The following is a 25,176-nucleotide window of genomic DNA, read 5'->3' as shown; positions in this document are numbered from 1 at the left end:
CTCTGTTCAAACCTGGTCACACAGTTGTTTGGAAAATAAAGGTAATTAAGTAGACAAAAACAAGGTAGGAATTACGGCTTGGGAATTTTATTCCCTCAATTTGGCAAAGAGCTCTAGTTAGGGAGAGGCTGGCTAGAACAGATAATGTGTTTTGCTCACTCTGTGTCGAGCATTTACATGCATCTTCATGTTTAATCTTCAGCCTTGAAAGGAGGCCCTGTAAATCTCCTCATCTGTAAAATTGGGCTAACAGAGTTCAGAGGGGGTGAGTCATTTGTCCAAGGCCACACAGCTAAGCAGTTGTTACTGTTGTTGGCGCCCGTGTTTCTGTAGATGGCTTTGCTCTTACGTGCCTCTGCCTAAATCGTGAAACGTGCCTACGGTTAGTGTGTTCCACTTAACTGCGATCCTTTGAGGTCTCTAGTGCTGATGGGGGAATTTAGGGAGCAGCTGTGTGATCACAGCACCTGGCTTCGTAGCAGAGTATTTGTTGTTAATCGAGATTTTGCAAACCTCCATCTTAGAAACAACACTTTTAGGCCAAACGATTCTGGCTCTTGCCATAGAGCAGAACACAGATGTGTGTCCATGTTCGTGCGTGTGTGGCACACTCTCCGGCAGGCTGCTCTCCCAGCTCTGCTAATGGAACAGAAGAGCTCATCTGGAGCAATTGTTTGTAAAACAAAATCCTTGATCCAGTGGACCTTTGCACAGCCTGCGTTGGGTTCTGCTCCTTATTTTGAGATCTCTTCTGTTTTAGGTGAGAAATTCTTCTTTTCTGGGATCTAGCAATGCCCAACTATTCCACCCTTAGGGATGAAAGGAAGCATATGATACCTTGTTTGCTGGTGGGATCATTTAGATAGAGATTTCCTCCTTATGCATAGTTTTTGGAGGACAACCAAGGAAGAATTTACACATGAAACCTGGCTTTTTGGCACAGCTGTGACTATGAAATATGTTTAACGTTAAAGCCAGATTTTCCCGGCTTAATGGCCGATGAGGCTTAATGGCTTCAGGAAAAATGTTCCAAAGTGTCAAGCAGCCACTCCCAATGAGGAGAAAGGGGGGTCGGGGCAGGGAAAGGCAGCCCTGCCTCCTCCAAAAACGACTTCTGTAGGGTTGGAGAGAAGTGTTGACAAAGGCAAGGGAGACTGTCTGGAGAAAATGTGCATGTTATTAGGAATGAGGGTGACTAGAATGGATCCTGCAGCAAAACATGTTTGACAGTCAAATCATTTATAACCTGATTATGGAACTTTGAGGAACCAGGCCACAGGTTGGAAAGGTTAGATGGGACTGAAAACAGCATCTTGAGTAGTTGATGGAATAGGCCAAGCCTTTTGTTGCCTTTCTGTTTTTCCTTCTCCTCACTTTAACTGGGCAGCTACATTTCCCCTAGGCCGTGCACAGTGTTGGTCATCCCTGAGAACCAAGCCTAGAGGAGACGTTGAAGTTCTGAACATTGACTCACTGGAGGACTCTTTGAGGTGGCTGTGTGCTTTCTCCATGGGATCTGAGCCTGGTCAAATAAGACCTGTCTGCGAATGTCAACAGGGCAGAGTGACTGAGGAGTGCATCGGAAATCATTCTGGAACTTTCCTTACAGTAATCAAGCTTGAAAGCAGGCAGGGTCACTGCTCTACTTCAGTTTACGTGACTTGAGTACAATTTGAGGGAAATGTTTCAAATAGTTTTTTAGCCCCCGAAAAGACACTTTTCGAAAAGACTCCACCACATTCATTCGAAGTGAGTTTCCATAAATGTTGGGATTCAGGAACTCCTTTTATAATATAAGTTGTCTCAATTTTTTAAATGGGCTGTGTCTCTTCAGGTGAAATTGTTTTTTTGATTGTTGGAAACGCATGACATGTTTTTCCTTAAAACCAGCATTATAAGGGAGTGTTCGCTTCCAAGACTAGCCTGTGAAAGCCTGCTTTAATCTGTAATGGGAATAAAGTACGGGACCCTCATCTGTGTTACTATAACCCGGACCAGCACTGTAGCCATTGTTCCTGGGAGAAAGGATTGTGTCAACCATATTTGGATGTCAGAGGCACATCTCCTCCCTTCTCCTGGAAGCTTTGGAAATTTTCCCATCCCTACCACAGTGAAAGCCCCGGGGTCTGGGACTGGTACTGACAGCCTGCTCCACACTGCCACTCTTGGCTCTCGAGGCTTGAGACGGGCCTGTCTGAAAAAGGCCCTTGAGCTGAAATGGAAGATCCAGGCACTGAGGAAGGACCATTTGGACCAGAGGTTAGTGAGCTTGGGGAGAGAGTGATCAGAGGTGATGTTGCAGAGAAACAAAGCGTGTTAAAACTGCAAAGTTGACATTAGCAAAAATGAAAACAAATTCAGGCTGGTACGTTTGGGCTGAAATAGAAGTCCTGAAAGTACAGGGGCGCCTGGGTGGCTCGGTAGGTTGGGCCTCCGACTTTGGCTCAGGTCACGATCTCACGGTTCATGGGTTCGAGCCTCGTGTCGGGCTCTGTGCTGACAGCTCGGAGCCTGGAGCCTGCTTTTGTATCTCCCTCTCTCTGCTCCTCCTCTGCTCATGCTCTGTCTCTGTCTCTCTCTCAAAAATAAATAAACATAAAAAAAAAATCCTGAAAGTATAACTTGGTTTCTTTTGGGAAAAGAAACACATCCCTTTCAGCTAAGTTAGGACCCAGCCGGCGTGGTAGCTGGTGGCTCCCAGCCTGACTCACGTCTGTGGTCTTGGGGGATAATTTGGGTGTGGCAGTGACACTTTCCAGAAAGCATTCTGGTTCTCGTAGCTGCACGGAGAAATCGAACATCACAGGGGTCCCTACATTAAATCTAGACTCAGTGTGTCCATGCTCTGTCGTACCTTCTGGCCTTGAATGCTCAAGTATTTATTTCCCCCTCAACTTTTTATTTTGAAAAACTTCAAACTTACATAAACAGCAAAATGAACCCCTATAAACCCATTGCCTGTATTCACTAGCTGTTAATGTTATGCGATTTTTGTTATTTGATTTTTGCGCACATGCATGAATTTTTTTTCTGAGCTCTTTGAAAGTAAGTTGCAGACATCATGCAACTCACTTCATGCCTCACCCTAAATATATCAGCACAAACCTCCTAAGAACGGGGAACTTCTCTTTTTTAACCATAGCACTTTTATCATACCCGAGAATTTTAACCCAGATGGAACGATATATATAGTCCATATTCAAATTTTCCCAAATGTACCATTAATGTCTTTTGTTGCTTTTGTTTAATCCAGGATCCAGTCAAGGCTCACACATGATATTTAGTTACCATGTCTCTTTATGCTCCTTTAATCTAAAACAGGTCCCCCACCTTTCTTGTCTTTCATGACATTGACCTTTTTGAAGAGGCCAGGTTAGTAGCGTCTTAGTAGAGTCCCTCAATCTAGATGGTCTGATTGGTTTTTTTTAGTGTTAGATTTGAGGTTAGCAGTTTTTGCAAGAATATACATGGGTGATGATGTGCCTTCACTACTACTGTGTTGCCACAGGAAGTTCATGATAATCAGTTTGTCCATTAATGGCAATCTTGAGGTGCTTTTAAGCTATCACAGCATTGTTCTTCTGAGTCTTCCTGTCTTCAGGAGACACAGGCCCTGTGTACATTACGCAGCGTGCAACCCTTATGGATACCGTCTTACTCCTTTCTTGCGGACACTTCTGTTGTCTTCTGTTTCTTCCTTTTCTGTCTTGCTTTGTTCTGGTTTTGCTTATTCCTTGCTGCATGCTGTGTGAAGGGGACTGCTTACAAAGGAAAGCCACAGCCCTCCTGGTTTCAGCCTTAGAGCCACGGCAGCAGCCGAACTGTTACATCCTTAGGAATTCACATCTGGCCTGTTAGTGGAATGTCTAGGTCAGTGCTGAAAGAATCTGTAGCCCTTTGCTCCACTTGACTTGCCTTACAAGGCACAATGTATGCCCAGGCGAAACAACAGTAGGGGGGGATGTGTGCTGGCCCTTGGAAGGCCGTGGGAGTTATGATTATGCCCTGGGCTGCTGCACCACACAGGTAAGACCTTTGGACTGTTCACAGCAGGCCTTCTGATGCTTCTCTCTCTAAGACTTGCTCAAATTCACTGTGCCTAGCATCTGTAACTTGAGTGGACACATCCACCCTAGGGATCCACCCGATTGAAAGCTTTCTGCCTTTTTAATAGGGTGTGGTATGCCACGTGATAGGTCTTAGATCTGATGATTCTTTACCAGTGAGCCGACTAACAGAAACTGGATACTTGTAAAAGTTGATTTACAAAAAAAGTCTTTAATTTCTTTTACACGTTCAGCTCAGGTGGTCTTGTTCGAGCACTGCTCCGTGCCTGCTGTTGTGAGCATCTGGGAACACAAGGACTAATAAACAGTCATTGGTCCCCAGGGCTGGACCTAGTAGGGTCGATATGTCAGTTAATAAGTAATTACAGGGAATGCGATGCCTCCAAGAAAGAAGTAAATACAAGACTATAGGTGGGTAGGGGGTGGGCAAAATGCATGAAGGGGGTGGGAGATATAGGCTTCCACTTTTGGAATGAAGGAGTCACAGGGATGAAAGGCACAGCACAGGGAATATAGTCAGTGGCATTATAATTGCGCTGTGTGGCTACACTTGTGAGCTACACTTGTAGCTACACTTGTGAGCATAGAATAGTGTATAGACTTGTCCAGTCGCCACGCTCTACACCTGAAACTAATGTAATGTTGCGTGTCAACTACACTATGATTTAAAAAAATTTTAAGGAATACTTTTTTTTTTTTAAGACAATGGGTAATCAGGGAAGGCTTTCTAGAAACAGGGTATTTCGAGGCAAAGCCTGAAAAACAGCTGCTAGGAAGAAGAGAGGGAGAAGCATCCAAACAAAGCCGGCAAATGACCGTTACCTCTGGAGCAGAAGCCCTAGGAGCGTGAGCTCTTGAAGCTGCAACCGTGTTTTGGAGCAGAGCCGTTCTGGTAAAGGTGCACAGCTCAGAATCGGGCGGACCAGGGGAAGTGTTTCTAATGTCTAATGTTTTATCAGGGTTAGGGCTTTTACAGGGGGTTCAAAAAAAAAAAAAAAACAGAACAGGCAGGCAGCCTTTGACACCTGATGCAAAACGAACTAACTCTGGGATAGTTTCTTGTATGGAACTCTAGGGCTAGGCTTGATTGATCCTGAGGAAGAAAGAAGAAAACTAGTGTGTGTGTTTAACCAAGCAAGAATGCTGGTCTGGGTTAGTTTTCATAGCCACGAACACCCTCTTACCCTCTTTCCCGATTCTCCCAGTACTTGGGTCTTCCCTCAGACAGCAACGTAAAAACCTAAGCCTCTGGGTTCTCATTGGAAGATGAACCTGAGCTCTCTTGTCTTCAGCTCCTCTCCGAAATCTAACTGGGAAAAGTTGTATCTAGAACTAACAGCAGAGGCAGGGCTGCAGACTGATGGATGGGGGGGGGGGGGGGACGTGGCAGGTGGGGTTCAGTGTGCGGCTGTGAGGGAAGCAGAGGAGCACCGTGGCCGTGCTGAGTCCAAAGCGGCCAGCTGCTGGCCACTCCACAGATGGTTGTCGTGTGAGGAGCCAGGCCCAGTATTGCCAGACCTGATTTTACAACAATAGCCATAAATTCTAATGACTTTCAAATGTTGACAATTAATTCAAAACTGTTTTCAAAAAAACCAAAAGGGCTGTGCCAGATACCAACCCCTTCTTGTCCAAACACAACACATCCTGGACTGCAGGTGGCTAGTTGCCTCCTCTGGCCAAAGGGAGATGCTCATTCCATTTATTCAACTGTGTCCTCTGTTTCATCTTTCCAGCAAATTAAACAACTAAAAGGCACAAAGCCAAGACTGTGTGAACTTACGCCTTCCCAGAATTCCCTTCACATTGTGCTTTAATGGCCCACAGCTTAATTTTAATTGAAGGTTAGTGTAAGAAATCATGAAATTCGTCTGTGTTTAAAAGTGTGTCTGAGGAGACTGGCAGTCACATCGCTTTACAGCACATGTGAAGTCCCTTTTACCTAAATTCTTTTAGCATTTGTTGCTAAGAACACATTGTCTCTCTTGTGAAACTGGCGTGCTTCCTCCTTTCTGACAGGACATGTTTCATTTTTGCTCTGGCTGCCAGGAAGCTCAGGGCTAAGTGGAAGTGTCCGCCCCAGCAGCTGTGTGAGTCTCCGTTTGCATCCTCAGCCTTTCCCTGGTTCCGATTATTGTCCTTCCCCCTTACACGTGGTGTTTGCTACGTGCTACTTGAGATTCTTCTTTGGAAAGATAAAAATAACCTCCATTAACTCCATTAACAGAATGTGTATTCGGTATGAAGGGCCTTTCCTCTTTGTCCTCTAGACAAGGGACCAAGCCATCACCTTGTGACATAAGGCACAGCACAGCCTGAGGTACTATAGCGAGTCTGCCTCAGTGTGGTCCTCATGCTGCCGTCCCATGGCCAGCGTGCAGTTCAGTGGCAATAAGTACATTCAGAGTTGTGCAACCCTCACCACCACCCACTTCCGGGACTTTGTCATCCTCTCAAACCGAAAGTGTGTATTGCCCCATTCCCCCCAGTCCCTGGCCACCTCTGTGCTTCTTTCTGCCTCTACTCTAGGTCCCTCTTATAAGAGGAGTCCTCCACTTGCCCTTTCCTAACTGGCTTACTTCACTTACTATAATGTTCTCGAGGTTCATCCGAGTTGTAGCATGTGTCCAAGTTTCCTTCCTCTCTAAGGCCGAATGACATTCTGTTTTGTATAGGCCACATTTTGTTGACCTGTTCGTTGGTCAGCGAACTTGCGTTGCGTCCACCTTTGACCGTTGTGAATAAGGTTGCTATGAACATGGGCATACAGGTATCTGTTTGAGCCCTATGTTCAATTCTTTTGAAACTGGATTGAGACATGGGATTGCTGGATGATAGGCTAGTTCTAGTTTTAATTTTTGAGGAACTGCCGTACTGTTCTTCACAGCGGTTGCGTCCTTTTACATTCCCACCAGTGGAGCACAAGGATTCTAATTTTCTCTCCACATCCTCGCCAACACGTGATTTTCTCCGGTGGTTGTTTTAAATAGTGGCCAACCTGATGGGTGTGAGGTGATACCTTGTTGTGGCTTTGATTTGTAAATGAGGCACCTTTTGTTCAGTCTGGAATATTTGGTCTTATATTTGTCTTATCCTGCTCCTCTGGTCCCTTAACAAGCAGTCCCTTCATCTCGTTCGCCTTTTGTAGAGACTCTCAGTGGCAGGAGCCAGATGATGTAGGGCACTGTAGGCCAGGAGAAGGGATGGAGAGTTTATTCCAAGTCAGTATCTAGAGGAATATACCACAGACTCAGAAAGATTACTCCACCCTGTATGGAACAGCTCAGTGCTCAGGTGAATGGTAGTGAGTGACTCGTGCTATGGGGTGGCACTCAGCTATGGGGGGGTGGGGGGGGTGGAGAATATCTGCTTCTGCCCGCCTAGCCACCTTGTCCTCCTAAACCGAACAATAGCAAGAGATAGCCAACTGTCCCCTGATTCGTGTAAAGCCACGGTGCAGAGCTCTGCGGATAATAGGCAGGAGTGTGTGGCGTTCATCTTCCAACCTTTGCATTACACATTTGGCTTCCTAAGACCAGAGAAAGCATTTATAGCTCTCTTTGGTTTGAAGAAAAAACGCTCATCTGCTTTCAGTCTGTATGTTAATATACATCCCCTCTTCAGCTCTCTTGACTCTCCATCCTGTACTAGCACCATGTTCCCTATGGTCACTTTCCCCACGATGCTGGTAGACAGCTGAGAGAAGGGACCGTGGCATTTTCTCGTACATCGGTGAGCCTCTCAGGGTTGAGGAGAGTCTCCTATTCATTTTTGTATCCTGTTTCTAGCTTGAGGCGGGGCTCAGCAACTGTTTGGTTAAGCAATAAGAAAGACGCACTGGCCAGATTTATATACCCTCCTCCTGTTCCCTATGACCCAATATCATTGGCATACAGCCTGGTTCCACCTCTCAGGTCCTGCCATGAGAGAACATCAGCAGACGTGTGATACCTTGCAACCACTGTATCAAGTGCAGCTGTGCTAGAGAAACCCGTATGGAATGGCTGAATAGCGGCATCTTTATTCCTCATCCTACTTTTAACCACTTAATAATACAAATCATGCAGGGGTACCTGGGTGGCTCAGTTAGTTTAGCATCTGACTTTGGCTCAGGTCATGATCTCGTGGCTCTTGAGTTCAAGCCCCGCATTGGGCTCTGTGCTTACAGCCCAGAGCCTGGAGCCTGCTTCAGATTCTGTCTCTCTCCCTCTCTGCCCATTCCTACTCATGCTCTGTCTCTGTCTGTGTCTCTGTCTCTCTCTCTCAAGAATAAGTAAACATTTAGGGGCGCCTGGGTGGCTCAGTCGGTTAAGCATCCGACTTTGGCTCAGGTCATGATCTTGCGGTCCGTGAGTTCGAGCCCCGCGTCAGGCTCTGTGCTGACAGCTCAGAGCCTGGAGCCTGCTTCGGATTCTGTGTCTCCCTCTCTCTCTCAGCCCCTCCCGTATTCATGCTCTGTCTCTCTCTGTCTCAAAAAAAAAATAAACGTGAAAAAAAATTAAAAATAAATAAAAAGAATAAGTAAACATTTAAAAAAGTTTAAAAAAAATAATACAAGTCACTCGGGAGTGTGTGTTACTCCATCACAGTGGAGCAGGAACCCTGCACCTCGAGGTAAAAGATGATTTGGAGAAACTGCTTTGCTTATTACTTAGAATGAAGTGTGCTCCAGAGACAGTTCTATTGGCATGCTCTGGACCTCCTGGCCTTGAGTTGGTGGTAGGCACCTGTACTCCATCTCCAGAGAGCCTTCTACAGTGAGGAGTGCCTCTCAGTTGTCAGCAGCTCAGGGCATGGTCTGTGATGAGGACAAAAAGAGTAAGGTTGATAGAAAACATGATGCTACAGGCAGCCTGTGTTTGTAGTCTGTCTGTCTCTTAAATATATGATGTGAGGTTCATATTTGCCCACTTAAAACTAATTCTTGATCGCCTACACTATTCTTGTTGAAGAATAGTGATCTATTCTTGTTGATCTATTCTTGTTCTTCCACACTGGTGAGGAAGATCAAAGTTTCTTCTTTTCACATTTCAGCAGAGATAAGATAAGAAACACCTAAGTCAGATCAGACAGTGGTAATTGGCATGAAGGAGATAGGATAATAGGGTAGGGACTGAACTGGGAGAGGAGCTGGAACCCCAGGCTTTAGGTAGGGAAGAGGCTTGATGAGGAAGTGGCATTTGAACTAAGAACTGAGTAAGTGGAGACCTGGGTAGAAATCTGTCTTGGCAGAGGAAACAGCAGAGGAAAAGGAAGTCCTGGAGCAGACAGGAGATTGGCATGCTCCAGGGATGGAGAGAAGGTCAGGAGTATGAATGGAGTGAGGGGGAAGGGAAGTTGGGCATATGAGGCAAGGACAGCATCAGCGGTTCTCACGCTGGCTGCACGTGAGTGTGATCTGAAGAACTTTAAAAATGTTCCCAGTACCCAAGCCCCACCTCCAGAGACTGTGATTTAATTGGTCTGGGGTGGGGCCTGGACATTGGTAATTTATAAAAGCTCTCCAGAAAATTCCATGGTGCAGCCTGGGTTGAGAACATCATCAGTCCTGATGATGCAGAGTCTCACAGACTCTGGTGAGGAGTTTGGACTTTCGTTGAATGACAACAGGAAGCCATTAGGTGGTCTGGGCCAGGGGAATAACAGCTGACTTATGTCCTTAAGAGGCTCACTTTGGCTGCAGTGTGGGGAGCGGAGGTTGGAGGTTGTTCAGGTGGTTCCATGGAGAAATCATGGTAGTTTGAACTGTGTTGATATCTGTGGAGATGGTAAGAAGAACTCATTTTGGGGATAAACTTTGGCGGTTGCACTCACAAGATGGACTGGGTTCTGGACGTGAAGCAAAAAGAAATGAAGCTTGCCTGAGAGTTAACCTGAGTAACTGAGTGGATGGTGATGCCCTTCCAGAGATGGGCAGGAACGGGTGGGAGAGGAGGGTGAATAATTGGGTCCATTGGTTGGTGTGAAAGCCTCAGGCTGTCTTCTCTCTGGATTGAGGTAACTTGGAGATCCGGGCAGTCAAATAAGGTTGGCCAAAATATTCTGATAAAGCCCACTGAGTGTTTTGAAGTCTTCCAAAGGTAAACACCAAAAACAATGGACTGTTGTAGTGCATGTACGGAGGAAGGGGGTGGAGGATGGAGAAGAGAAACTGTAGACTTTGAGCTCCTTTCATGCAGGAGGCAGACTGGCTGTAGGGGAAGAATGTACCCTGAGAGGCTGCTTAGAGCTAACACCTGTCTTGAAATAAGAAAAGAATCCAAAGTAACAGGTTATTTGGGTTTGGCTTTAAGGGGATTTTTTTTTTTTCTCCAACAAAATTATCTTATAAAATATTTGTAGTTCACATTAAGTTATAATTAATTTTTCTTCCCAAACCAGGCCCTAGGTGTCCAGCAATTAAAAGTAACCCATATTTTTAAGTCAGAATCAAATTATTGGAATTGTTTACAAGACCTTGACATGGAGAACAAAATGAACTTTATTAGAACAGTTTACTTTTCCCCTGATGGAAAAGGGGGTTAAATTGCAATGGTAGAACACATTCAGTGGTCATACCAGAAAAAAAAATCCTGATTATAAGCTCATTGAAGGCAAGGACTGTCTCTTAACAGTTTTTATTTTTTTAAATGCTTGGTGTCCCTGTTCACTCTGGGCCTTTTTGTTTTGTTTATTTAATAAAGTTATGAGATCTCAGCTGAAACTCTTTGTGAAGTCTGCTCATCTGAATGGCTGAGGAGGAAGTTGACCAGGAGGCTTCTGAAGTCCCAACAGCCCCTTCTGGGACCCTTCTTCGTTCTTACCAAAGAATTTGAACATAGCTGTCTTCCAGGGAAAGACGAGAGCATTGAGCATGGCATGGCTATCTCGAAAATGGCCAACATAAGTTAAGGCTTTATGTTGGCTCTAAGCCTCAGAGGCAGTGCCAGCAGCCTGTAAGATGAGGCCACGTGGCATGAAAGTTGGAAATATGAAGCTCCGTTGCCATTCCATTTTACGTGAAATGGACACATAAGTGAAACAGAGAGCATTCGTTGTTACCCACCTGCCTACTTAACTCCTCGCATCCACATTTGCTCACAGATAATTGCAGTGACCTGAACTCGGAGCTGCAGAGGGTGCTGACGGGGCTGGAGAATGTCGTCTGCTGCAGGAAGAAGAGCAGCTGTGGCCTCTCCGTGGCTGAAGTGGACAGGCACATTGAGCAGCTCACCACGGCCAGCGAGCACTGTGACTTGGCCATCAAGGTACACCATCCCCACCCTTTGGCCGGCTCTTTGAGAGCATCCAAGGAAATGGTCACATCTCTCTCCCTTTTGAAGTGTGATTTTTGCAAATATTTGTTAGGAATGAGTGTTTCTAAGAAGACCATACTATACATTGGAGCAGGGAGAAGTAGGAGTCCTATAAATTTTTGTTGGGTTGAGTCACATTAAAAAAAAAAAAAAAAAAGTCTGGGGCGCCTGGGTGGCGCAGTCGGTTAAGCGTCCGACTTCAGCCAGGTCACGATCTCGCGGTCCGTGAGTTCGAGCCCCGCGTCGGGCTCTGGGCTGATGGCTCAGAGCCTGGAGCCTGTTTCTGATTCTGTGTCTCCCTCTCTCTCTGCCCCTCCCCCGTTCATGCTCTGTCTCTCTCTGTCCCAAAAATAAATAAACGTTGAAAAAAAAAAAAAAAAAAAAGTCATGGGCGCCTGGGTGGCTCAATTGGTTAAGTGTCCGACGTCGGCTCAGGTCATGATCTCGCAGTTTGTGAGTTCAAGCCCCTTATCGGGCTCTTTGCTATCAGCACAGAGTCTGCTTAGGATCCTCTGTCTCCCTCTCTCTCTGCCTCTCCCCCGTGCTCTCTCTCTCTCAAAAATAAATAAATGTTAGAAACAACTCATTATTTCAGCAAAGTCACTGGCTTTGCAGCAGAAATGATTTCCTGGGGCGCCTGGGTGGCTCAGTTGGGTAAGCGTCAGACTTGGGCTCAGGTCATGATCTTGTTTGTGAGTTCGAGCCCCGTGTTGGGCTCTGTGCTGTCAGCTCAGATCCTAGAGCCTGCTTTGGATTCTGTGTCTCCCTCTCCCTCTGCCCCACCCCTGCTCAGTCTCTGTCTCTCTCTCTCTCTCTAAAAAAAAAAAAAAGCTGGGGGGGGGCAGAGATTTCCTTGAAAACTCTTAGACTGCTAGTATTGAACCACATCATTTTACTATGGCCCATCATATAGCACTTGCAAGTTGTAGGATTAACTTGGAAGTTTTATTTCAGCTTTAAGGCTCCTAGAATATCATTTCAGAAGTTACCCATTCATGGTGCTAATTTAGGGTCTGAATGAGTCCTCTATCCTGAGCATGCTAGGCTAGGTGTCAGCCATGCCTGTCACAGCCGTCCGTCTTCCTGCTTAGGAAGCACCAGTGGAAGGTGCTGCATCTGCACAAACTCCTCATGAGCGATGGGAACTCCAGGTCCTGTTGTTACTGGGCTTCTGGCATCTTTATGGGCCTTCACCAGAGCTCGGTAATCTAGACAGCAGTTCACACTGAAAAGTCTGGGAGGAGCCTGTGTAAAGGGAAAATGTGACACGTTAATTGAAAAATACCTTCGATGCTAGGCGCAGGTTTCTGTCCACAGGAATTCTGGATTTCACAAAAGAGCTGTGGTATTTCCAGGTAAACCATGATTCATGTGTGTAACACAACTGGTTTTCCATCTTATTCATCTCAGTTATGAATATACAGTTGATGTGGTTTGGGGAAGCAAACCACAGATGTTTCTTTCATGTTAGTCTCCCAGGCCCTGTATTTTTTTTTTTCTTTTTTTAATCCTTGAGAGACAGAGTGTGAGTGGAGGTGAGGCAGAGAGAGAGGGAGACACAGAATCTGAAGCAGGTTTTAGGCTTCGAGCTGTCAGCACAGAGCCTGACACGGGGCTTGAACTCACAAACCGTGAGATCATGACCTGAGCTGAAGTCAGATGCTTAACCAACTGAGCCACCCAGGTGCCCCTCCCAGGCCCTATATTTTTATAAAACATTTTAAGATTTTATTTATTTATTTTGAGAGAGAGAAAGAGTGAGCAGGGTAGGGGCAGAGAGAGAGAATCCCAAGCAGGCTCCACACTGTCAGCACAGAGCCTGATGCAGGGCTCGAATTCACAAACCACGAGATCATGACCTGCGCCAAAGTGGATGCTTAACTGATTGAGCCACGCAGGAACCTCTCCCAGGCCCTAGATTTGATTGTAATGTCAGCTTAGGTGCCCAGCCTTAGCCTCAGCCTGGAGAGGGCAGGAAGGGGCTGAGGATTTCTGCCAACCAGCAAGAGCCTGGAGCCGGGCTGACAAGGAAAAGAGCATCAGATTTGAGAGAAAGGATGAAGCCCTACATAGGGAAAGTGGCAACGAGATTTGGGTAACTTTTCATCAAGGAACCAATGTGGGTGTCCAAGACAGTCATCCCCTCACATTCTTGAAATTTTGAGACCACCTGTTTCTCCTCACATCTTCTCACTGCCTTCTACACTACATGGTAATACTCCCTCTTTTTTCCATGTCCTTTGGCTTATGCTTCCTATGTCAAAGGGCAATGGATGTGAACAAATAGTTTCTGAAAGCAAGTGGAATGAGTTCTTCCTTTTTTCTAATTTTACGCATTTTTCTTCTCCATTAATACTGTGTTTTAAATGAATTTGTGGGGGGAAAAAAACTCTCCAAGTACTATTAAGATTCTTTTCTTCTTTAGCTCATAGCTGTCTTATTAATTAATTAAATCCCTACTGTCTTAGAAGCATCCACAATGAGCTTCATCTTTTCTGTGTCACTGAGGTTTATTTTTATCTTTCACATCTTGGGAGTGAACCTCATTCACACCTTCTGAATTCTGATGTGACACTAAAAGCTAGAAATGGTGATGTGACCCCCGGTTATCTTGGAGTTGGAATGTGCAAGGCCTATAATTTGGGAAACTTCAAGTTAGATTTTGTATGCTGTTTGCAACTTCACATTTGCAACCATGATGATCATCAACTGGCTTGCTGTCCAGTTATGTGTATTCTCTGACTCTAGACCATGGGCAGAGGAGATAAACATTTGTGTGGACACGGCAGTTAGAGCCACAGATAGACCAACTTACCTTGGAGGGACTGTGTTGTTCTTACTCTGGGGACTATTGGGAAACACAGACTATGACCCAGGCAAGTTATCTGAAAACAGGGAGGGGATAATTTGAGGGTAGTCACGGTTACTGCTTGCAGTGAAAGAGCTGTGGAACCTACTCTTCTGTCAGTACTTGCTCCCATCGTGCCTGTTTTCTTCCCCCAACCTTTCTCCCAGGTAACCCCCTCACCTTGTCTTTGTGCTTTCCAGACAGTCGAGGAGATTGAGGGGGTACTTGGCCGGGACCTGTATCCCAACCTGGCTGAAGAGCGGTCTCGTTGGGAGAAGGAGTTGGCTGGGCTGAGGGAAGAGAATGAAAGCCTGACTGCCATGCTGTGCAGCAAAGAGGAGGAGCTGAACAGGACCAAGGCCACCATGAACGCTATCCGGGAGGAGCGGGACCGGCTCCGGAGGCGGGTGAGTGCACCAAATCCAACATGGCCAGGCCTTTCCCCTAGGCTGTGGGGCTGAAAGACAAATGAGCGTATACTGCCAAGGGCAGCCCCAAGAATGTTGTGGGATTTGCAGTTTTGGGAATCTCCATCCCTTTCTGATCATGAAGTCATTCTGCAAAGGGGAGTATTTTGAAAGTGCTGAGGTGTGCAGGTAAGATTTTAAAAAACACCACTCTCTAGAATCACACATCTAAGTAGATGGTAAAATTATATCAGCTCAGTGATTCTCAAACCATTCTCCAGTGTATGCACATCTTCCCCAAGCTCAATTAAATTATCTTCTTTTAAGGTAGACTAAAAATATTTTATAATTGGCTAAAATTTATAGAATTTCCCCCTTTGCAATTTCTTCTATAAAACTTCCTTTCAGTTTATAGTACTTGCTCTCACTTATCTACACTGAGTCTAATGTGAAATGTCATTTCCTCTAGTGCACGTATTAATGTTACAATAATCTTATGTGTATATGTGTGTGCATACACATGTTCTGTGTGTTAAGTGTGTGTATGCGTGTGTGTAATTCTTGGCATTCACCCCAATGTACCCCAACATACCAAATGGCTCTATGGCCTGAACCAGTTTTAAGAGCAACTTGCTTAGGAAATACATCCATTACTAAAGGAGCTGATGTTTCAGGAGAGAAATGTTTGGCAGAATTGTTAAAGCACTTGGTTTTTCAAAGATGGAGTTTTTTTTCTCAAGAACCTACAAGTATTTCTTTGGCTGTGATTTTGATCTGTGATTGGTCTGGGGTAAAGCAATGGATTCTTCAATCAGAAACACATTCCCTCTGAACTTCACTTTCAATTACTAGACGTACTTTACTCTCTTTTTCAATCTTGGCAATATTAGAAGCTTGCTTTCTAGTTGTGCTCTGACTGGCAATTGTGCACAAAGATAAAGTTGACTTAGGTAAAATACATTTAGTAGATCCCCTCATCCTTCACCATTGCTTTTCCTCCTTTTATTTTTTTTAAGTTTATTTATTCATTTTGAGAGAGAGAGAGAGAGGGAGAGAGAGAACCAGCAGGGGAGGGGCAGAGAGAGGGACAGAGGATCAGAAGCAGGCTCTGTACTGACAGCAGAGAGACCGATGAGGGGCTCAAACTCACAAACTGCGAGATCATAACCTGAGCCAAAGTCAGATGCTTAACCAACTGAGTCACCTAATGCCCCTCTCTTTTACTTTTATTTATTTATTTTATTATTTTAATGTTTAGTTACTTATGAGGGAGAGAGAGAGAGTGTGTGTGCACGCACGTGAGTGGGGGATGGGCAGAGAGAGAGGGAGACAGAATCTGAGGCTGACTCCAGGCTCTGAGCTGTCAGCACAGAGCCTGACACAGGGCTTGAACTCACTGCAAGATGATGATCTGAGCTGAAGTCAGACACTTAACCAACTGAGCCACCCAGGCTCCCCTCGTCTCCTTTTTTTTTAAACGCTTATTTATTTTGTGAGAGAGACAGAGTGTAAGCAGGGGAGGGGTAGAGAGAGAGGGAGATGCAGAATCTGAAGCAGGCTCCAGGCTCCGAGCTGTCAGCACAGAGCCTGACGTGGGGCTCGAACTCCCGGACTGCAAGATCATGACCTGAGCCGAAGTCTGAGACTTAAATGACTGAGCCATCCAGGCGCCCCTCCTCTCCTTTACATTTAACTTGTCTTCACTAAGGCCAGCATGTGTACATCATTCTGATTTTTTGTTTGTTTTTAATTTTTTTTAACGTTTATTTTTTGAGAGAAGGACAGAGTGTGAGTGGGGGTGGGGCAGAGAGAGAGAGGGAGACACAGAATCTGAAACAGGCTCCAGGCTCTGAGCTGTCAGCACAGAGCCTGATCTGGGGCTCGAACCCACAAGCTGCGAGATCATGACCTGAGCCGAAGTCAGATGCTTAACTGATTGAGCCACCCAGGCGGCCCCCATCATTCTGTTTTTAATCCACAGACAAGTTTTCTTGGTTGCTGTTACATATGAATATGGAAGAAATTACTATTTTTAACCGTGATCAGCTCTTGTCCTCATTTCTGGCTCATGTCATAATTAAAAGGCCCGCATTCCTATCTCCCGTATCTGAACGTGTTTGTCTGAACTCACGTGCCTAAGCTTATTTTCAGTCCCCAGCTGTATGGGATGCCATTCTCTGCACTTGCATCAGCAGGTGTAAATCATCCCAGTCAGCAAAGACTTTATCTGGGCAAGCTGGTGAAATTTACTCAGTGCTGAGGCCCACACCACCTGGAGCTTCCTGGGTTACACTCCCTGATCATTATGACTAATGCCCTAATTAGGCATGCTTGCTCTTAGTGTGCACGCTCGGATGGTGCATGTTTTGTGAAGGAAATGTTGGTCTTAGATGTAATTACATATTGTGTATTAGAATAAATTTTCTCCTCTAAACTTGAGTTACTAAAGTACAAAACATCCCTGGATTCTGACAAGCAAAGGATGAAAAGCCGGTCCCCCTTCTTCAAGTATCTTCTCCAACTCTGGAGGTTAGTGTTAAGAACAGCGTACTGTGGTGGTACTATGTAGTACTATGTATCTGGGGTCACAGCCTGACCTGCCAAGTCACCATGAACCTTTAGCAAGTTACCTAACCTCTCTGAGCCTCAGTTTACTCTGCCATGAAGTGGGAATAAGAATAGTATCCAATGTAGTATCCAAAATTAGTTAATACTCATAAAGCACTTAGACAATCTTAATTCTTTTTTCTTAATTTTTAAAAATATTTTTTACTTATTTTTGAGACAGAGAAACAGCATACAAGTGGGAGAGGGGCCGAGAGAGAGGGAGATACAGAATCCCAAGCAGGCTCCTGGCTCTGAGCTGTCAGCACAGAGCCCGACACAGGGGCCCGAACCCACAAACTGTGAGATCGTGACCTGAGCCAAAGTCAGACGTTTAACCGACTGAGCCACCCAGGTGCCCCAGATAACCTTAATTCTGATCACACTTAATATCTTTGAAGGTTTGCAGTTAATATGATTTTATATAATTTATATTTCCGTTACATCCCAATCATAAAATGTTGAGGAGCCTTGTGTCTCTTCGTCAATGGGAAATGTCCTCAGAAATTTGTATACCTACCCACAATTAATTTCTCTATTTCAAAATAATTGTGGGTCTCATAGAATTTGCCAGCTGTGTTAGAATGCCAGTTTGCTAGACTTTAAATGCTGGATGACTTCCACCCACCGCCACCCAATATATTTCATTTCCCTGAGGAGGAATCTGTCTTTTGTGGTTTGTTTTCTTCTGTTCCTGCCTGATGTGTCGCTCTTTGGAAAGATTAAGGTACAGTTTTGTTTCCATCTCTGTGATGCCACATCGCACATGGCTTGTTTGCCTTGGCTGTCTTTAGAGCAGGTCTGAATCCACAGTTCATCAAAGTTGCCTGAAAAGCAAGTGGGGCCACATTTCTTTTCACTGCTCACATTCATCGTGTAGAATTTGAACTGACCAGATCGATAGGACTGGTGCTTGCCCCCTGCCTGTAATTAAACAAAGTGCTCTCGGTAGGTTTTCTAGGCCTGATTCAAGATTTAATTAAATTAGAGCTTTAATGTCAGTTAACAGATTGGGCTTCTTGGCAGAGCAGTAACTAAGGAACAACAGACAGACAATTTTTATTATTGGGCCCAGCTCATTATTAAATGAGATAATCATTTATGTCTGCATGCTCAATAATATAACCACTCATTTCCTCACACTTTAAGAAGTGGGCTTAATTTAGGCAAGGTAGAATTAATTTCTCTAGAAAGGAAGCTCTTTGCTCTTCATTCATTTATTCATTTCATAAACATGATAGGCCATCTTGTCTGTGTTGGGCAGAGAGGTTATAGTGACAAATAGGACAGAGTCCTTGGCTTGAAGGGTCTTGGAGAGACAGGCAAGCCAACAGGTTGTCACAATGGTGTATGTCATGTTGTAGGGAGGGATGAACACAGAGGGCACCCTGGCAGTCCAAAGGAGCGTCATTGGACAGTAGGTCCAGCCTCACCACACTATTTGCATCTTTTACCTAATTGTTTAGGTCAACTGCCATGTAGCAAAAATCATTAGTGCTTTCCTCAGATAGTTGGGTGAAGCAAATTGGATATGACCACGGGCTCATGAATCTGTATCCCGTTGAGTCATAGACTTAAATCAAAATCAGGCCATACAGTTCCTTCTGAGATTTGGTACAAATTCTTCGGAAAGTTCTACAAATTCATGGCATAAAGTGGTGGTAGGAGGGTTTCTTCTGTGTACCCCATGCCCCACCTGGGTATCTCCAGCGTGTCTGGAAGTGAATTTCATCAATGTCTCCTGAGCTTCCTTCATCCTTGGGGTTTGACTTCAAGTTTGAGTCTCTGGTTATCACCACAGTAAATTCAAGAGACTAGAAGACACACTGTTTTGAACTAAATAAAAGTGACGCTAATCTCAGGTTTCTCCCCCTCCACTTTCCCTCAAAATGTCTTAAAAACCCTTAGTGTTAGTTAATTGACTTGGCTGGGCAGGGGAAGGGCAGTATTTCCACTAGTGCTAAGAAGATACAAGTGTGTGTCTTTTCCAAACCAATTACTCTTGATTCCTAAATGTAGCGTTGCATTTGTGAAGGGATTTCATTGTCTTGTGTTCATAGGGCCCATGTAATACAAATGGAATCCGTTCAGCTAAAGTCTTTTAAAATATAAATGGGGTCTCAGCTTCAGATTTTTTAATGGCTGCCACTTGGCTCCTTGGCCAGGAAAAAAGATGAGTAAATTTCTAGAATGCTGCAATGCTCCTATCCTTCCCCCTTACCTCATCCCTCCTAAAGAAAGTAGCCTCAAGTTCCTAGTCATATATATAGCCTTTGGGGAGGAGGGGAGGGGACAGCTGGGAAAGGAGGACCACAGGTAAAAAGAAATTTCCTTCACACATTGTACTCTCTGTGGACCATTAATTCTAAAGCTTTACAAAGTAATAATCCTGTCATATATTACTTTGGACCACTTTTTTTAAACTTATGATTATAGTTTTATTATAGCAAAAATCAGAATGAGCCAAAATAAAGATGCCACAGGTCTGGAAGGGGTCCATATGCAGAAGTTCCTGTTGTCTTCCCTAAGTGGAATCCTGGACGGTGTTACTTCCTTTTCAGACAATACAGTATTGCCAACCAGGGAAGTTCACCCGAGCTTCAGTATCCAATGTTTTTATTGAGGTTTCATGATGTAGGTGTGATTGCTTGAATTATTGGCCATGTGGCTGACCTCAATTCCCAGCTGCTTCTGCTTCAGGGAGATGAGGCTGATATCCTTCAGGCTACTTTTAAGTTTGTGCTAATGACACACATGATAGAGGTGCACTGTGTCTGCCACTGTCATTATCCTAAAGTTCCAGGAGGTTGTGAGGGTCCAGGGCTGTTCTTCTCAGCCGGGTGTGCATGTGTCCCATGAACTCGCCGACTGGGGCCATTTACAGAGCATCATCTTCTATGACCACCAGGTCCTCCCCTAGAGCCATTAGTTCTAAATCCATTGGTGCCAGCTTCTGAACACTGAACTGGTTCTAAACACTAGATCCGTCTTCAGTATTCACCTGTGTTATCTCCAGGGGCACTTGTCCCATCAGTGGTCATGCTTAAAGAAGTTGGAAAGAAGAATCCGTATTAAGCCAAAGAGCCTGTTAAAATAATTACCTTATAGGTTGACTGTGTATTTTATTACATACTTTTGTCTACTAATTAATCCATTTGCAATGCATATTTACTAGTAGGCTGCCCACCTCTACCAGGAAATGAGATTTATAGTATCATAGGGATGTGTCTAGAGCACTGTCTGTCCCTGAAGCAGCCATTCACTTTGTCTGAATGGTCTCCTGTTATATGCTAATTCAGTATCTCTTTGATATTTTTAACTAAAAATCAGTAACAGTGGAATATTTCTGGAAGTGAAATTGTTGTGACCTTATGTAGGTTAAATAAAGATTCATCTCCGATTTGCCTTATTTGGCTTTAAGCCCCATCTGAGCTCTTTCCGCTCTGCCTCCCCCTCCATGTTGCTTTTCTTGACCACAGTGTCTGTATATGGAAAGTGCAATGCTGCAAAATGGTACTTTATATTTACTATGAATTTATATATGCATAAACTTACATTGGCTACGTGTGCATGTATTTAAGATAGACCAGAACAATATAAACCAATCTCATAATAGTTATGGCAAGAAGGGGAAGCAAGCACATAGGAGTGTAGGTCAAAGGGTACTCAAACTTTTCCACGATGTTCTAATTTTATTTTTTAAATGAATGTGTTCTTTTGTATAACTTTTAATAGGTGGAAATATATACATAGAAATAGAATGAGGGGTGCCTGGGTGACTCAGTTGGGTTAAGTGTCCAACTCTTTTTTAAATTTTTTTTTTCAATGTTTTTTTATTTATTTTTGGGACAGAGAAAGACAGAGCATGAACGGGGGAGGGGCAGAGAGAGAGGGAGACACAGAATCGGAAACAGGCTCCAGGCTCTGAGCCATCAGCCCAGAGCCTGACACGGGGCTCGAACTCATGGACCGCAAGATCGTGACCTGGCTGAAGTCGGACGCTTAACCGACTGCGCCACCCAGGCGCCCCATGTGTCCAACTCTTGATTTCAGCTCAGGTCATGATCTCATAGTTCGTGAGTTTGGTCCCTATGTTGGGCTCTGTACCAACAGTGCAGAGCTTGCTTGAGATTGTGTCTCTTTCTCTCTGTCTCTCTCTCTCCCTCTCTGTCCCTCCACTGCTTATGTGCTCGCTCGCTTGCTCTCTAAATAAATACATAAATACTTAGGTGGAAAAAAAAGAAATAGAAGGAAAGCTAATGTGCCAAAATATTAATAGAGGCTGAATCTAGGCAGTGAAACATTAGGCATATTTTTCTTGTTTATACTTTTCCTTAATTTTCAAATTAAGAAAAAGGAAGGATTATGGACAGTGATCTGTGTCTCCCAGCTTTAGCAAGTAGTAGTCAGACACAAATAGTCTTCTCTTTTGTCCTCAATGGAATTTTGTTCATATCTTATTCCATTTCTTCTTAGGACTTTCTCTATATGAGAAAGACATTGCTAGTATTAGTTAAGTGGTTTGGGGAGAGAGAGAGACAGAGAAAGAGAGAGAGAGACATAAAGAGAGACAGAAGGAGAAAGAGAAAGAAAGAGAATGAGAAAGGCCACCTGTTTTAACACCCCCAGCCCTGATCTGGCCATGAGGAAGGGAGCTGAGAAGAGTGTGGTCTGGCCCAGTGCTCTCCTTCCAACTCCTATTTTGGGGTCTCAGGTGGCTCTTTCTTTTGTATGACTGATATATTAAGATAAGGGTAGGTCATACAGCAGTTACAAATTAACCCCCCAAATTTCAGTGGCATGGCATACCAAAAAAGCTGATTTCCTGCTTGCACTGAATGTCCAGTGCATATTTGGGGATGAGCACATAGCACTGTTCCAGGGACCCAGGCTGATGGCACCCGTCGTCTACAACATCTCTGCACTTACGTGTTTCCGCCCACAGCCAGTTGGCCAGAACCGGACAGATGCTCCATTTAACCACAGAGGGCCTGAGAAATGTGAAAGTGCATGTGGATATTTGTTGAGCAGAAAATGTTCCTAACTCAGCTGGCATGTTTGCTTTGAGCGTTATACCAGACAGACTTGGACGTGAATCAGGGTGCCAGAGAAATAGGCCGTTTGACCCTCCATCTTGTGGTGGCTCTCTGTGTATATGTCAGAGTCACTGGGAAGCTCTTTAGAAGGATGTGTGCTCAGGCCCTTCCATGAGCCACTGAATCAAAGGATGGGGTGCTGGACCCTGGCACACTTCCTCATCTTGATCCCAGCAAGTGCTCGGGCACAGGAAAGAGAACAAAGTGTCCTTCAGTCACCCAGTGGATGTGGGCCAAGACCCTCTCAAAGCATCTTTACCTCTCTTCCTGCAGGGTGAGTGAAAACGAGAACCTCAGCTTTTCAGGCACCTTCTCCTCACACCTGGCCTGTTCCTCCTGGCACCCACAGTGTGGCAGTGATGAGCCTGGTGTCTGAGGGGGAAGCCACTGGCTGTAAAGAGCTTGACCTGCTCCATTCACTCAGGAGGGTCACTGGAGCTAGAGGAGGGAGGTTGGAGAGGGATGTGATTGTCATGGAACCAGGCAAGACATGGGCACCCTGGGGCTCCAAAGGCAAGGAGCCATCACCTAGCAGAGTGACAACTTTTTGTGCTCATCCAGGAAAGGATTACAAGGTACCACTTACCAATGCAATCTTTTTTTTTTTTTAATGCAATCTTGATAGCTTATTTTTTAAAAACCTGTTAACATTGATACCATTAACACTCTCTGAATGTTTTCAGAGTAAACATACCCCTCTTGGACTAAAAACAGATACCTCTGAAGGCAAAGCAGGATTTAAAACTGAAATTCAAAGACAAAACATACTTTGAGCATTTACTTGTGATGAACGATGATTTATGCATGTCTTGTTTAATCTGCACCAGAATTCTACAAGATAGGTACTAGTGTTATACCCTTCTTAGAGATGAGAAAACCAACGCTCACAGAAGTTTGATAATCTTGTCCTCGTCTACACTGACATTAATTCTTAGCACCGAAACTTGGGCTCTCCTAGCCTTAATATGTGATGCAGTTTTTCTTGTCCTATTGTTCAAATGCTTTTCCTGGGTCCTCTTCCCCCTTTTCCTCATCCTATCTCCTGCTTCCACACAGATCAGAAATTAATAAACCATCCTTTGTGACAGTAACAGGGACACCGGATTCCTTAGGCTTCTATAGATCAATCTTGCTAGCATGCTAAGAAAACACTAAATGAAGGCAAAATGAGTTTGTTTCACAGAGAAGAAGTTAATGGTGGGTGTATTTATCTTGATTTGAGCCCAACAAAGCATTATTGGTAAAACCTATCACCCCTCCTTTCTGTGGCTTGAGGAAGTGTGAAGTGGGATCCAAGATCGAGAATTCTCAGAACTATGATTCTTTTCATGTCTTCTTTAAAAACAGTTCCACTTACTCTAAAAACACTTCATGCACATTTGTGCCATGGAAATTGTGAGGTAACTTTTTTAGTTGTGGGCGCCAGTGTTTACTTACCATTTCTCCAACCCCGACCCCTAAATCCCAGGTCAGGCTGTTTAAAGACGAACTGTTGGCTATAAGTGAAATAGCTGACTCCCTTTTTTTGGAATGCTGGTAAGAAATTAAGATGGCAGCCAAAACTCTGCCCCTTTCCCTGATGGAGCCATTTTGATAATCCGGTCTAGGTTCTTCGGTGGGCTGTGGAACACAAAGAAAACAATGCACCTATCAAATCTTCAGAGAATGGAAATGCTGTCGGGTTTGTTTTCCTTCTTCTGTCTTGTGGTCCCCTTCCTCTTGTGTTTCAGCCTACACAGAATTGCCATGACCCGTAAAATACAACTTTCCTGAAACACTGTGGAAATGAGATTAATAGGAACAAATGTGTGTCTTTTCTGTAAGTAAATTCGGATTCCTCATTTGTTTAAAGACTCCAAGAAAAGACTTCTAAAATCTCCAGTAAGAGAGTGATTCTCAGGGCGCCTGAGTGGCTCAGTCAGTCAAGCTTCCGACTTTAGCTCAGATCAGGATCTCATGGTTCATGGGTTCGAGCCCCGCGTCGGGCTCTGTGCTGACAGCTCAGAGCCTGGAGCCTGCTTGGAATTTTGTGCCTCCCCCTCTCTCTGTCCCTCTCCCGCTCGCACTGTCTCTCTCTCTCTCTCTCTCCCTCTCTCTCTCTCTCCCTCTCTCTCTCTCTCAAAAATAAACCAACATTTAAGAAAGAAAAAAAAAAAAGAGAAGAGAGTGATTCTCTACAGAATACCCACAAATCTGGACTTGGAGGAGGCTTCTCTGAGAAGCACATGGGACCAACTGCCTGAAGCTTGTTAAGTAGAGCTTCTGCGGCCCAGCGGTTCTGCCCTTCTGCAGAGTAGATCCTCTCCTCTCAACGAGCTCTATTACACAGTGAAATTATGAATTACACCCTAATTGCCTGAAATTACAACCACCCAGCCAGTACTGCTGCACATCGTAAGTGGAACAGACTTCTTCTCTGGGTGATGATGGTGCTTCTAATCCTGCTCAGGACTCCCAGGCCACCTTTCATTCCTGCCTGTCACTTGTCTGTGGACCACATTCACAGATGACTTCATCAACAGATGCAGTGGCCTTGTCTTTGTTCCTACAGCTGTCCTGGGAGATCAAAGTGTCCAGCAGCTGACCCATCTTACACTTGGCCTAGCATCACTTTTTCAGGGGACTTCCCCTCACTTTGGAAACCCTCCCCTGTGCCCGCCCCACCGGATGTTTGCCTTTGTCAGCTCCAGCACCAGATTCCTCATCACCAGCATCTTGCTGTCTGGCCACCATAATCTCTTAGGCTCCTGATCTCTCATCTTGGTATTTACCTTCTTGCATTTGTTTGCTTTCATTTGGCCTGCAAGGGAAGAGAGATAAGCTAATTACATTCGTCTGTTAAAGGCACACTCACTGATC

The 25,176-nt window shown here is 44.7% G+C and overlaps 1 protein-coding gene across 5 annotated transcripts in view; it reads left to right on the top strand.

The window, feature by feature from the left end:
- The window catches only part of MCC (MCC regulator of WNT signaling pathway), a 431,948-nt gene that overhangs the window by 346,720 nt on the left and 60,052 nt on the right, over positions 1–25,176 (top strand). For all 5 annotated transcript variants that reach the window (XM_045034744.1, XM_019838097.3, XM_045034751.1 and 2 more), the window contains 2 exons: positions 11,151–11,314; positions 14,411–14,617. In XM_045034744.1, coding sequence (XP_044890679.1) covers positions 11,151–11,314; positions 14,411–14,617 — 371 coding nt within the window. The remainder of the gene's footprint in view (positions 1–11,150; positions 11,315–14,410; positions 14,618–25,176) is intronic.

This window comes from Felis catus, chromosome A1 (genome assembly GCF_018350175.1).
Source record: "Felis catus isolate Fca126 chromosome A1, F.catus_Fca126_mat1.0, whole genome shotgun sequence".
NCBI classification, from domain to species: Eukaryota; Metazoa; Chordata; class Mammalia; order Carnivora; family Felidae; genus Felis; species Felis catus.
The sequence above is the reverse complement of the archived record's forward strand: the minus strand, read 5'-3'. Positions and strand labels throughout refer to the sequence as shown.